The 14160-nt window shown below is 53.3% G+C and overlaps 5 protein-coding genes across 5 annotated transcripts; 4 read left to right on the top strand and 1 right to left on the bottom strand.

Annotated features, from left to right (window-relative positions):
* Positions 1-548: 548 nt before the first annotated feature.
* Positions 549-2231, top strand: J4E85_010133 (uncharacterized protein; the record flags this gene model as incomplete). The annotated part of the gene is made up of 3 exons (XM_051474347.1): positions 549-674; positions 725-811; positions 861-2231. 3 exons carry the CDS (start codon positions 549-551, stop codon positions 2229-2231), a joined length of 1584 nt encoding a protein of 527 aa, XP_051321840.1.
* Positions 2232-4238: 2007 nt separating this feature from the next.
* Positions 4239-6175, top strand: J4E85_010132 (uncharacterized protein; the record flags this gene model as incomplete). The annotated part of the gene is made up of 2 exons (XM_051474346.1): positions 4239-4264; positions 4342-6175. The coding sequence occupies 2 exons, from the start codon at positions 4239-4241 to the stop codon at positions 6173-6175; spliced, it is 1860 nt and encodes a 619-aa protein (XP_051321839.1).
* Positions 6176-7008: 833 nt separating this feature from the next.
* J4E85_010131 (uncharacterized protein) lies at positions 7009-7716 on the top strand (the record flags this gene model as incomplete). The annotated part of the gene is made up of 1 exon (XM_051474345.1): positions 7009-7716. The coding sequence occupies one exon, from the start codon at positions 7009-7011 to the stop codon at positions 7714-7716; it is 708 nt and encodes a 235-aa protein (XP_051321838.1).
* A 570-nt stretch (positions 7717-8286) lies between these two features.
* On the bottom strand, positions 8287-9764 carry NUO49 (NADH:ubiquinone oxidoreductase 49kD subunit; the record flags this gene model as incomplete). The annotated part of the gene is made up of 2 exons (XM_051474344.1): positions 8287-9045; positions 9096-9764. 2 exons carry the CDS (start codon positions 9762-9764, stop codon positions 8287-8289), a joined length of 1428 nt encoding a protein of 475 aa, XP_051321837.1.
* A 231-nt stretch (positions 9765-9995) lies between these two features.
* J4E85_010129 (uncharacterized protein) lies at positions 9996-11237 on the top strand (the record flags this gene model as incomplete). Its single annotated transcript, XM_051474343.1, has 3 exons — positions 9996-10034; positions 10088-10192; positions 10251-11237. The coding sequence occupies 3 exons, from the start codon at positions 9996-9998 to the stop codon at positions 11235-11237; spliced, it is 1131 nt and encodes a 376-aa protein (XP_051321836.1).
* Between the last annotated feature and the right edge of the window lie 2923 nt (positions 11238-14160).

Below are 14160 nucleotides of genomic sequence, written 5' to 3'. Positions count from 1 at the left end.
TGTTCAAGCTGCGGCACTGAAGTCGGCGGAAGGCACAGCGGCAAACCGTAGTAACTATGCGGGGCAAAGCGTTGGAAAGGTCTGCCGTCTTTGTGGGTAAGTTGGCTATTGAAATGGACGCATTTGGTCTTGGGCTTCGGTATACGTTGGAAGTGTTAGGGGCAGTCAGCGAGCAGCAAACAGGACCGCCAAATGTCCCCAAGAATTTGGAGAGATGATGATGTTTGAGGCGATTAAAGTTACATTGGGCAGATAGGGCCGTTACGCTGCCTCACAGAGCCATTTTGGGCGGAGTGCTTAGGGTGCTGAGGGCAGATGGTGGCGGGGGACGCGGACCGGCCTGGATGAGCCTTGACGCAATGTCTAGTGCGACTTTGTTTCTGAATTCAGCGCGCATTGTGAACCGTGGATCCAAACCCTTTTCTGCGTCCTTGCCAACACAACAAACCTCTGCAGTTGTATAATAGGCGACGAAGCCCCGATCGCACCCTTTGCGCCGCCATCACTCCAGTCCGATACAGCGTCCACGGCGCTCCGATACCGCCACCATGGGGCTCTCCAAATCGACGCGCATCATGATCCTGCTGGCTATCGACACGGCTTTCTTCTTTGTCGAGCTCATCGCGGGCTACACGGTGCACTCTTTGGCGCTGGTCGCCGACTCGTTCCACATGGTGCGTATATCCGGCCTCGCCGCAAGTGATGATGCTGACACGACTCGCAGTTGAACGATGTCATATCGCTCCTCGTTGGATTATGGGCCGTCAAGGTCGCTAGCCAAAAGACCAACTCGAAGACATACACATACGGAGTAAGAAGCCTCGCGTCTGGCATGCAATGGCTATGCTAACGTGGAGTAGTGGCAACGCGCGGAAACCCTGGGTGCCCTCATCAACGGCGTCTTCCTCGTTGCGCTGTGTCTCTCCATCTTCCTCGAGGCCATCCAGCGCTTCGTCGAGCCTCAGGACGTTTCCCACCCGGTTATCATCCTCATCGTCGGTTCTTGCGGCCTCCTGTCCAACATTGTCGGCCTCTTCCTCTTCCACGACCACGGTCACGGCGGCCATTCCCACGGCGGTCATTCACACGGAAACGACGCACACTCGCACGCTGAGGAGGGACACTCTCACGGCATCAATGCGCATGACCATGCCGTTGCGGACGAGCGCGGCAATATAGCCGATGTGCTGCCCCAGAACCGCGTCGGCTTCCCGTCGAACCTCACCCAAAGCCCCTCCAAAGCCACCGCAAAGAAGAACAAGCGCCACAGCCGATCGCACTCACGCAACTACGCAACCATCGACGAGATCTACGTACACCCCTCTTCCTTCAGGAACAGCATCATCGAGTCTTCCCGCGCGCACGATGATGAGGCAGATGACGAGGACAACGATGTTGTAGAGGACGAGGAGCCTACTGAGCAGACTTCGCTTCTATCTAAGCCTAAGAGCCACGGCTCGCACGATCACTCTCACGACCATGCTCACGGAAACGGCAAGACTAGCCAGAAGGACAACCACAAGGGCCACAAGCACAACCAGCCCAAGAAGGAGGCATCGGGAGGTGGACATGGTCACTCTCACGCTGATCTGAACATGCGAGGTGTTTTCCTACATGTCTTGGGTGATGCCCTGGGCAACATTGGTGTCATTGCCACTGCCCTGTTCATCTGGCTTACCGACTACTCCTGGAGGATGTATGCCGACCCCGCGGTATCTCTGCTCATCACCGTCATCATCCTCCTGTCTGCTCTACCCCTGTGCAAGGCTGCATCTCGTATCCTTCTTCAAGCCGTCCCGGAAAACCTGTCCATCGACGACATCACCGACGACATTACTGACCTCACAGGCATCGTCTCCTGCCATCACCTCCACGTCTGGCAACTATCAGACACTAAGCTCATCGCATCCCTCCACGTCCAGGTCGACTTTGACTTCAAGGGTCAGGGCTCAGCACGCTACATGGATCTCGCGCGCCAAATCCGCGAATGCCTCCACCAGTACGGTATTCACTCTTCGACCATCCAGCCCGAGTTCTGCCTCGACGCTAGCCACGACCACTCGGCACATGGCTCAGACGAAAGCGGCGCGGAAGATGGTGGTCGCAAGAGCAAGAACCCCAGCGTCAAGGGCGGCCCTGACGCCTGTCTTCTAGAGTGCCCCGACAGCTGTGGTGGAGGAAAGCAATGTTGTGACCCCAACACTACCGGTCCCAACGGTCCATCATCATAAGCGTCGACTGTTTCCTTCTGTTATTCACAGTACCCGACGCATCATGTGTCAACTTTCTTTATTGTTTGGGAGGATATTTGTACGAAAAGCTAAGGCGATAGGTTGTCGTCGATCGCGGGGTGCGTGTAGAGAGCCGGATGAAGCTTGATTGCATCGTTGTGTATTCGACGAGTAGATGAGGTAAACATAATTAAAAGATATCACAAAACGTGACTTTGCGTACTCGTATCCTTATCTCACCGTTTACACCAACCACCCAACTAAATTAGTAGCTGGCAGGTCGCGTGTCTCAGTTGCTCCGTGCTGATGCTGTGGGTAGTATACCCAAGTGGGCAACATCTCCACTCGCGCCCTGTGACACGAAGCACTCCAAGCATATACCAAGCTAATACTATGGAGCTTATGTGGGCACAAGGATAAGCAGCTTCCAGATCTGTGGGTTGAGCCGTGGGTACCGGCGTACCGCCATGCTTGCTGCAGATGTGACCTTCTGGAAGCCTCAACGACAGGCACACGGAAAGCAGCAAGAATCGCATAGGCAAGGGAAAGCCCGGGATTAACGCGGGGATTGCGCGCTTAGCCAAGGGCCATGTAGGCGTCCCGAGGTTCAGGCGCGCCACTGCGCCGCTGACAGATTGATGTGTGTCGGTAACAAAGCTTGACCGCGCCTTCCGTGTCTGGGCGCTGCAGCCCAGCCGTGCTTGTAACGGAAATTGCGTGTGATGACGGAATGGACATGATTGAATCTCAGGAAACATCCTCCAATGCGATGCTTTCACTTTCACGTCACAGTGCTTTCACAGTAACGAGACACACGGCAATGGCGACTGTCCAGTTATCACGCTGCCAGATCATCATCGTCTTACGCCCGTTACTCGCCTGATTCTCGGTCACCGCTATCAGACATTGATCCCACACCAACATCCAAGACCCAACCACCGCTTAAATTCCCCACTAAGCACCTAATAAGCGCGCGATGCGGAGATCCTCCCAGACCCATTGGCCATGTCGAGGCAGGAATCCCCAATCGAGCGTGTCTAGGCGAGATGACCATGCGCGAGAGAACAGCTCCACGGCGGGTCAGAAGCTTATCTCTCTCGGCGTTGCCCGAGCTAGTGTGTACCTGGGACCGTTTAGAGAAGAAACCGAGGTCGTTAGATTCGGCGGACCTGGTCCCTGAAACCGGAGAGAATGGCAGAACCATTACTACTTTCCGCAAATCGGAGTGGGCCGGCCATGCAAATTTTCTGCAAACAGATGAGTGTCTGGAAGGCTTGAGATTGGAAAGATTATGGGTCGGTCGGTGCTGTGTAATGGAAAGTGTTGGTTGCAGGATTGCCGATGCCTTCCTATCTCTGTGGCGGCACAGTGGTTAGCATGACTGCAGCTAGATTTGCGTTTGCGGTTTTTTATACGAGTATTGATCATGCCGGGGTGTGCCTTACATCGAAGCGAACTGGCGGACTGGCGAACCACAACGACTGTATTTCCAGGCGAGGGCCCGGCAGCCCGGCACGACATTGAGGTGTGGTAACCAACTACTCTGTCACAAACACCAACGTAAGATCACCGCGTGCCATCGCCGTGTTTGGCAGGTGCTTGCAGGTGTTCCGGGTTGGGGGCGAATCGGTTGTCTGCACGCCGAGCGGGCAGTGGCGCGACTAAGCTGCCAAGGGAAGGCTTCGACAGGCTTTGTGCCGGACAACTATGCTTATCTGGTTAGAACCAGGGCTATCAAGACGTTACATCGGGCATGGCGAGAGTGCTTGTGCGTGCTTGGTCCCACTGCCCTTGAGCGACAGAGGCCAACGTCGGAGCCATTGGGTAGGTGAATGCCATGTGGGTACCGCGTGTGCTCAACGAGGGGGTGGGTTAAATATGGAGGTGTCTTCGTTCTTCTGGTATGACTCCAGGTGTTACCGGATTTCCCTCTCACCCTCTGGTCACACTCACTCTGGGCTGCCTCTCTATTGACCGAATCTTTGGTCGCAATTGAGATCTGAAACCATGGCTACCGCCCACGAGACTACTGCGTATGTTCTGCTTCCCCGTCGGCCCTTTGGTACTCGGGTCCACTGGGATTAATACGGGTTACTGACATGTTTGACAGCGCTGAGGCACTCCAGCACGGCCAAGAGGTCGCTGACAAGCACCCTCACCTCTACGGTGCCACCATCAACGACTCCAACGTTGCCGGCGCGCATGTTTCCACCGAGAAGGACGCTGCGCTCACTGCTGGCTCTCACTCCGATGCTGCTTCCTATGTCCAAGAAGAGGATGGCATTGGTGGCATCAGGCCCACCGCCGAGGAGTTGAAGACACTCCGCAAGGTTGGAGAGCCTCTCCCCAAGAGCGCTTTCTTGGTCGCCATTGTCGAGCTCTGCGAACGTTTCACCTACTATGGTGCTTCCGGTATCTTCCAAAACTACATCTCGCGTCCTCGCAGCGGTGAGGAAGGTCGCGGTGCGCTCGGTATGGGTCACCAGGGCGCCACTGGTCTCACCACCTTCTTCCAGTTCTGGTGCTATGTTACTCCCATTCTTGGTGCCATCATCGCCGATCAGTACCTTGGAAAGTACAACACCATCGTCATCTTCTGCTGCGTCTACATCCTCGGTCTTATCGTCCTCACCTGCACATCCATTCCTACCGCTCTGGATCACGGCGCCGGTCTCGCTGGTTACATTGTTGCCATTATCATCATCGGTCTCGGAACTGGAGGTATCAAGTCCAACGTTGCGCCTTTGATCGCCGATCAATACAAGAGGAGACAAATGGTCATTGGAACCGATGACAAGACTGGCGAGAAGGTTATCATTGACCCTGCTATCACCATCCAGAGGATTTACATGATCTTCTACTGGTGCATCAACGCCGGATCTCTGTCTCTGCTCGCTACTCCCTACCTGGAACGTGACCGCGACTTCTGGAGTGCCTACTTGCTCTGCCTCTGCGTCTTCTTCGTTGGACTGCTCGTCCTCGTCCTCGGCCGCAAGGTCTACGTTGTCCGACCTCCTCAGGGATCCATCATTACCGACGCTTTCCGCATTATCTGGATGATGATCAAGAACCGTAACATGGATGCTGCTAAGCCATCTTACCAGGCCGGCCTCGGCAAGACCAAGGTCCTCAACTGGGACGACCACTTTGTCGATGAGGTTAAGCGTGCTCTTATTGCTTGCCAGGTCTTCTGCTTCTACCCCATCTACTGGGTCGTCTACGGCAACTTCTCCAACAACTTCGTTACCCAGGCCGGTCAGATGCGTCTTCACGGCATTCCCAACGATCTGATGCAGAACTTCGATCCCATCGCTATTATCGTTTTCCTGCCCATTGTCGACCAGTGGCTTATGCCCACACTCCGCAAGCACAAGATCGCCTTCCCTCCTATCAACCGTATTGTCGCCGGTTTCTGGATTGCATCCTTCGCCATGATCTACGCTTGCGTCATCCAATACTACATCTACCACTCTGGTCCTTGCTACATGACCCCCCTAGCCTGCGACGCTGATCTTGTCGATGGCGTTCACCAGGGTAACAACATCCACGTTGCCGCCCAAACCGGTGCCTACATTCTCATTGGTCTCTCTGAGATCTTTGCCTCCGTCACTGGACTCGAGTATGCGTACACCAAGGCCCCGCCCAGCATGAAGTCCTTCGTCCAGTCCATGTACCTCCTCACCAACGCTTTCGGATCTGCCATCTCCGAGGCTCTCAACCCGCTTGTCGTTGACCCCAAGATCCAGTGGATGTTTGCTGGTCTTGCCGTCGCATCGTTCATCGCTGGTTGCCTCATCTGGATCCTGTTCCACCACCTCAACGAGACTGAGGACGAGATGAACCAGCTTGACCAGGACTACGACAAGGATGAGACCTTGAGGAGGAGCAGTGTGCACGGAGACCGCACTGTCGGTGTCCACCATTCTATTGATGAGAAGGCATAGATGGTGTTGCGGAGATCCCGAAAGGGATGCTAGTATGAAGTTAATGTGCCATATTGCATGGCAGCTATGATACCAAGATGAGAATTCAACTGTTCAAAACAAATCGTCTGTCCCTTGATAATGTGATGTGTAACTCAATGGCTTTTTGTTTCGTCCTCTAAAAGTAATGATGTCGTTCCAGTCCGAACTGTTCTGCGTAGCCGGACTCGGATTTATCCTAAGATCTCGTTCCTGTGTTCTACGGTCCTCTGTTGCTCGAGAGCGTACAACGAGTCCAGATTGTCTGGTATTCGTTGGAAGAGCGCTCGGAACCTGCCCAGGCCACCGCCAATGAGAGCTAGTGGGGGGCGCTAAGCCAGCCCCGCATTTACCGTGAAGCCCACTGGCGAAGATACTTTACCCCCATGCACTTCCATTCACTCCAGTTGATTGTTTGCTGTGCAGCGAACGCTATTAGATAGATGCCTAGATTCGCCTTCCGCATTTCGTCTTTCAAAACGCGCCTTCTCCGCGAATTGTCGACGAACTCGCTTACCTGCTATTCTGGGAGACTAAGCAAGCCTATGGTCACCTTCTAGATTTGGCCTGTCCTAAGCTCGTATACATCGTCACACCTCGTATCATTTGGCCCCTACGTTCGAGACACCGCTTCTCTCCACCTGTGATACGATATAGCTCTTTTACTCAGACGCGTCAGCTTGTGCGTTCGTTCTTAGCTGAAGTTTATCTTGTTTGCTTTTGTGCTGGTGCTCAACCTCCTTCAGCCTCTCTTTCCAGCTAGCTAGCTACTCGTCACTCACCACCTGCCAACTTTCTCATTCGCATCACGCTACATGCAGCAACAACTGTTCAAGATGACATCTACAATCACCACAACACCGACGACGACCTACAACTACGTCTACACAACCTACACAAATGCGTCGCCGAGCCCTTTCACCAAACCCACAGAGTTCCCGTCCATCTTCAGCTACGGCCCTGCAGCAGGATGCGCCTCCAACTCTGCCATGCCCGACACACCCGCGCAGCCTTCCAATTACCCTCTCGGTCGACCGTCCGCCGGCGATGGCGGATGCGTCATCAGCAACGACGCGGACTTCAACGACCACGCTTTCTGGGACATGTATGCGTGCTGTTCTGGAAACGACAGCACCGCAATGGGCAGTCCGTTCCCTTGCACGGCCATGTGCTCGGCTAGCGACGAACAGAGCTTCTTGGAGCTGGGAGAGTGTCTGAGCAAGAGGGTCGACGTTGTCATTTGCACTCCACCGTTCGACGAGATTAGCAAGAATTCGACGGACCCGGATACAGCTAGTAGCAGTGGTTCTATGGCGCATTCCTCATCGGCGGGGACGATGAGCGAGAGCGGAGGCGCGACTGCGAGCTCAAGTGGCGATGCGAGCGCGAGTGCTAGCTCTTCGAATGCGGACTCGACGGGCGCTGCCAGTGCGGTGGGTGTTACACATGATGTGTTTTCAAAAGCTGGGCTGGCGGTATTCGGCATCGTGGCGCTCGGCTCCGCTGCGGGCATGTTCTTGTAAGAGGGCATGGGATAGGATAATGTGTATTACGACTGAGCTGGTCTTACTTCCGTGTCCCCTTCCAGTATCTTGGTGTGAGTTCATCTAGTCATAACAAAATTCACTAATTGCTGTCATCCGAATGCCGGTATCGTAGCCTCATTGCGTAGCTAGAGCTGTCCTGAAATGGTTCTATTGCCATGAACATCCATTCACTACTAGGCTTATGGCTGATCATAATGTGACGCCTTTTTGTTGGTATAGAACGACAAAAAGAAAGAATCGAAGAATCAACGAACACGACCTCCTGCAGATCACTCAAGGATACGCAAGCAGAAAGAGACTGGCTGAACATGCAAATATCAATTGACCCCCAAAAAAATCATAGGTACAGTATTTACAACCAGTCACCTAACCCGCTACTGCCGCTTCTGACCCACCACACGAAAGACCAAGTCGTCTTCATGATCGATCTTGTCAAGACGCGCGTGTCACCCATTGGCCATGTATCCTTCATGCAACGCGACAAAAATCCATGCTGTGCAAATCGAAGCAAAATGCAGCCGCCTTTCTATTTCATTCTTCTACTTCTCATCTGTCAACCTCACCGAACACAAGGTCCATGGTTCCGATAATGGCGACAGCATCGGCGAGCAAATGACCTCTTGAAATCTGGTCCATGCAGGCCAAGTGTGCGAATCCAGGTGCCCTAATCTTGCACCTGTACGGCCTCTCGCTACCATCTGAGACCAAGAAGACACCCATCTCTCCCTTGGGCGCCTCAATAGCGCTGTATGTCTCACCAGGTGGTACAGTGTAACCCTTGCTGAAAAGCAAGAAGTGATGGATGAGAGCCTCCATGTTCTCCTTCATGGCAGCACGTGGTGGGGGCGCGATCTTGTAGTCCTCAACCTTGACGGGGCCGGCTGGCATGTCGTTCAAGCACTGGTGGATAATGCGGAGAGACTGGCGGAACTCCTCCATACGGCAGAGGTAACGGTCGTAGCAGTCACCGTTGACACCGACTGGGACATCGAAGTCAACTCTGTCGTAGGCGTCGTATGGCTGCGATTTGCGGACGTCCCAGGGAACACCGGATCCTCGAAGCATGACACCGGAGAAGGAGTAGTTGATGGCGTCGGCAGCTGAGACAACACCAACACCCTTTGTGCGGCCAATCCAGATACGGTTGTCTGTCAACATCTCCTCAGTCTCGTCGATGCGATCACCGAACTGGGTAGCCCATTGGTAGATATCGTCGAGGAGACCGAGGGGGAGATCCTGAGACACACCACCGGGGCGGACGTAGGCTGCGTGAAGACGGGCACCGGAAACACGTTCGTAGAATTCCTAGACGTAATCAGCATGTGCAATCTATACTTTTGCCACGCACAACTCACCATGAGCTTCTCACGCTCCTCGAAACCCCACAAGAAGGGCGTAAGAGCACCAACATCCATAGCGTGAGACAAGACCGACATGAGATGGTTCAAAATGCGGGTGATTTCACCGAACAAGGTACGGATGTACTTGGCGCGGATTGGGATATCGATGTTCAGCAGCTTCTCGACAGCCAGCGAGAAGCACTGCTCATTGGTCATCATGGAGACATAGTCGAGACGGTCAAAGTATGGCAGGGCCTGCAGGTACGTCCGGTACTCGATGAGCTTCTCTGTGCCTCTGTGCAGCAGGCCAACGTGCGGGTCGGCGCGCACAATCTCCTCTCCGTTCAGCTCCAGAATCAAGCGCAGCACACCGTGGGCAGCGGGATGCTGGGGCCCGAAGTTGACAGTGTAATGCCGGATCTTCCTGGTGTCCACATGTTCGTCCTCCTCCGCTCTGGTTTCCTGGGCCGTCTCGGCCGGTGCAACGCCGCCGAAGTTGGAATCGGTCGGGACCAATCGTGTCCGCTGGCTCTCCTCGACTTCAGCGTATCGGCGGGGGAATGTAGTTGACAGGCAGCGTGCAATGGGCCGTGAAGGGATTGCCGATCGGAGCTGGGGTCGGGAGGCGTTGAGGCACGCTCGCTTCGCCGCGGGGCCGGCCAGACGCGCAAAGGAGACGGGCATGGTGGTGGTATCTCTCCCTACGTCGAGTATAGGGCCTCAATGGGCGTGTAGAGTGGAGAGTGAGGGCGTGGCGTTGGAGGGGAGCTTTCCTCATATCGATGATGCTACCAGATTGAGTCTACCGCCATTGGCTGCGTGGGTCTTGGCGTGCCGGCGCCTTCCTCGAACTTTTTGTGAACATGGAAAGTGCTCCCCTCCGAAAACACCAAACTTGACCCCAACACCGCCACCATGTCGACGCCGAGTGCACAGGAGCAGATCAAGCGCAAGGTACTTACGCGACTTGGAATATGGGCTTGATATTTCGCTAATGCCACGATCAGACGCTTGGAGTTGGTCCAGAGACAGTCACCAACCAGCAGTCTACCGACTTCCCAGGACACTGGCCGGGTGAGAACCACGAATGGGACTTGGAATACTTCAAGGAGGTATGCGCGACTAGATTCACGTCAAAACTACATGGCCGCGTACTAACCAAAGGTTCAGAACTTCAACGTCACCTTCCACAAATTTGTCCCCAACAACGCCGAGTTCTCCCTCACTGGTATCGACACCTCGGTCGCAAACGCCTTCCGCCGCATTCTCCTCTCCGAAATCCCTACGCTCGCCATAGAAGACGTCTTCATCTACCAAAACACATCCATAATCCAAGACGAAGTGCTCGCCCACCGCCTCGGCCTAATTCCCCTCTGCGGCGACCGCGAGGGTCTCCGCTGGCTGAAATGGTACAAGAAGCCCACAGACGACGACGAGGGCTCCGGAACCCCCTCAGACTACAACACCATTGCGCTGCGATTAGACGTGGAGTGCACATGGCAAGAGGGCGGTCTGCAACGAGCAGTAGCTGGAGAGACCGATCCCGATAAACTCTACGTCGGCCACAATGTCTACGCCAAAGACATCGTCTTCCAGCCCCACGGCCGTCAAGAGGAGAAGTTTGCGCAAAGCGAAGGGAAAGAAATCCGGTCTACCAACCCAGATATCCTGATCGCAAAGATGAGGCCAGGGCAGAGCATTTGTCTCAGCATGCACGCTATCAAGGGTATCGGACAAGACCACGCCAAGTTCTCGCCCGTCGCAACGGCTTCGTACCGCCTTATGCCTACCATCGACATCACGAAACCCATCATCGGCGCCGACGCAAAGAAATTCGCGCGCTGCTTCCCCCGGGGCGTCATCAAGCTCGACAAGGTCACTTCCGAGGATGCTCAGAAACACGCCGAGCTGGAAGGCAAGGAAGGCGAGCCCAAAGCCGTAGTCGAGAACGCCATGAACGACACCGTTAGCAGAGAATGCTTAAGACATCCCGAATTCAAAGACAAGGTGAAACTGGGTCGGATACGAGACCACTTCATCTTCAAAGTAGAAAGCACTGGCCAGTGGGAAAGCGACGAGCTGTTCTTGGAGAGTGTCAAGCTACTCAAGATCAAGTGTCAGAGAATTAAGAGGGGCTTGGATGAGATGCAAAAGTAGGGAGATTTGTGGAAAGAGAGAGTGGGTGGGTTTGCATTGCAATGGCGTTCTAGGGCATAATGGTGGCGGGTTTCGAAAAGTCTACGATATCATGGAGCGACTTCTTTTGCATGGGTTAGACCATTGGCATTGTGCCTTTGAGTGATTGTCGAAAGGCATAACAAATGACTATGTCATACGTTCAATTCGCGATTCGCACTGAAGAGAGCTGGTTTCATGTGCATGACTTGGTCTCTTCAATTAGAAGCGCATGCAGTGAGTTTTGAAAACATCCTGCTCCCCAGAGGGAGGCGTTTGCGTTGGTATTAACGCCGGTGCCGTAGCAAGGTTAAAGTACAGTCTGAAGACGCAAAGAACGGTTTCTGCTGATACAGACAGACGTTTTACAAGAACCAAATTGACAGGCACAAAACTGGGGTACATGAGATTCCGTCCATCTTGGGTACCCTAAATTCAGTCGTTTTTGGCTATACCTAGTTCTTGGTTCTCCTGGATCTCCGAGTATGGTGTCAGTGCTACTCAGGTCTGGTGTAGGGCAGATCAAAAGGCTGGAAAATGCATCGGCATCCAGTAACCATGCTACTCAACGGTACGACGTTTTTATATCGATCCAATCATCGACAGCATAAGAGGGATCATCATGTCAGTCTCTGCCTTGTCTGGATGTACGTCCTAATCAAGCACCAGAAAGCCGATTGCCACTGATGCGTTGTCTCGCTTAGCCTTTCCACTGCACTGCCTCGCTCACATAGCAAAGGTTCTTCCTACACACTAGCCACTGACAGTACTGGTAAGCATGGGCCGTCTAAACATTTGCACTGGATGCAGAAGACTCGTGGGAGTTGCCGACGCCAAGTATTTGACATGACTGTTACTACATGGAATGCGTTGATACTATTGTCGGATCAAAGAAGAGTGCTACTCCAGTACCCAGGTACCATGCGCGACAGACTTGCATTGAAAGAAAGCTCGGTATGGGTAAGCTCAAAGCCTGTTATATTAGGAGAAGACACGCTGGCAGTCCCCAGGCCCATATTCTACTGGACCAGTACCCCGCCTTGTGTGACCTTGCCATGCGGAAGAGCAGGTCAGGCTGACAGCGATTCGCAGCTCACTCCAGGCTGCGAGCGTTGAATTTGACCGGCTGCCGGTAAGACCTGCCATAGCCGTATATGTCATCTCACCTGAACGAAAAGCTCGCCACCTGGACATCGTCCAACATCACTCTTCCATTACCACACTGAGCGCAGGTGACCGAAGACTTTCACAACTATGGAAGTGATCGGATGTGCTGCTAGCGTCAGTCAGCTCATGGTATACATCTGTTTATCCTCCACAAGGCTTGAAAAGTTATACGATACGCTCCGGCACGGCGGCTATAACTATGACTACGAGATATCGAACATCAGTCTCATACTCCGCATCGTCCAGCGTCTTGCCAATCAGGACATACAAGAGGATTCTATCCTTACTGTTCTGATATCTATATCTGGGGTCGCATGTCAAGCGGTACATCTCCTTCAACCGAGAATAGTTCTCGGCATCGACTGGACACCAATCACATACCAAGAAAAGATAAATTCAGCTTTCCAATCGCTTGAGAAGTTTAGAACGCTACTCCACTTATATATCAGTGTAGCGCACCATGACGCCCTCGTGGATCTTAGGGAGTCACTTCCAGAAATCGAAGGAACGACAGATGCCTCAACGGATGCCTCTTTGCATCAGGCTCCTATCTCTTCCCTTCCCGTGGGCCAGATAGCAACCATGTCCACCCCGGAAGATCAACTCACAATGCGTTCCCGAGTGGAAACTTTACAACCAATACAAGAATCGCACGACGTAAGCAAGTTTTCTGATGAGAGACTGGAGTCTTGTTCTAAGTTTCCGTGCAGATTCAGATACACGGCGATTCGCAGATACGACAGCAGCCTTCGCTCAAGAGCAAAACCGCGGTGTCCGTTGCGGATATACCACAGGGCGGGGCCAGTGCATGCCACTCCGAGCCTTCCAATATCCAAAGTACTTCCCAATCGGCTACGTTTTCCGGGATCACCGAAAGTGGAAGCATCTCTAAAGGTCGTCTGACGAAGCATGTGTACAGTGCGGACGCTGCCGATGCAACTTCCAATGAGTCCGACTCTTCCGGCCTTGCGAAGTACGATCCGACATCAACTACAGACATTGATTCAAATTCTGGGGACCCAATACCAGCCTCTGAGATACCGTCGTCGAGTAAGGCAGATGCGCCGAATTGCAATGGAAACCAAGTCAACGTTTGGAAGCATCCATCGCCATCGCACATGCACCCAGGGACAGAGGATGAGCACAGTAAATATGGAGGGCTTCCGACGCTTAAGTTGGAAATTCTTATCACCTTAGATACTCAGACGCAAGCAGCACTGAGATCGGTCTGGAATGAGCAGAGTCAAACAACCCTGGTAACTCAAGGGATGAGGAGTGGAGATCATGTGCCAACAAACGTGGAACCAACTGAGCGGGAACTCGAACACCGTCGCCAAGTATCTGAGATGTTGGCGGCTTTATCGAGAATGTATGAGACGGGTTGGTGAGGTCTGCAACTGAATGATGCGATGCGCATGGACGTCGGTGCGTGTGAACATAAGTGGATATTGTTTTGATGAACGTGCTGGTGCTGAATTGAAAGCACAGCGCGATTGAGTAACACCATATATCATCGCTATATTAGAGAATATAACAAGCTTGCTTTCTATTGATACAACTAGACATTCGTAACTGATACGTATTTATACAAAAATCATAGTTCTACAAAGAGTCAACTGACAAGCACCGAACCGGGGTATATGAGAGTTTGTCCACCTGGGACACCTTGCTAAATGAACATCAAAGAAAGTCGTATAGAAGTTGTGAGGATACATGGGCGTAGTCGTGGCTCATCCGC

The sequence above is a fragment of the Alternaria conjuncta genome, assembly GCF_024043145.1.
Source record: "Alternaria conjuncta strain BMP 0040 chromosome Unknown scaffold_21, whole genome shotgun sequence".
NCBI classification, from domain to species: domain Eukaryota; kingdom Fungi; phylum Ascomycota; class Dothideomycetes; order Pleosporales; family Pleosporaceae; genus Alternaria; species Alternaria conjuncta.
Note: the sequence above shows the minus strand (reverse complement) of the source record. Positions and strands in the feature narration are given on the sequence as shown.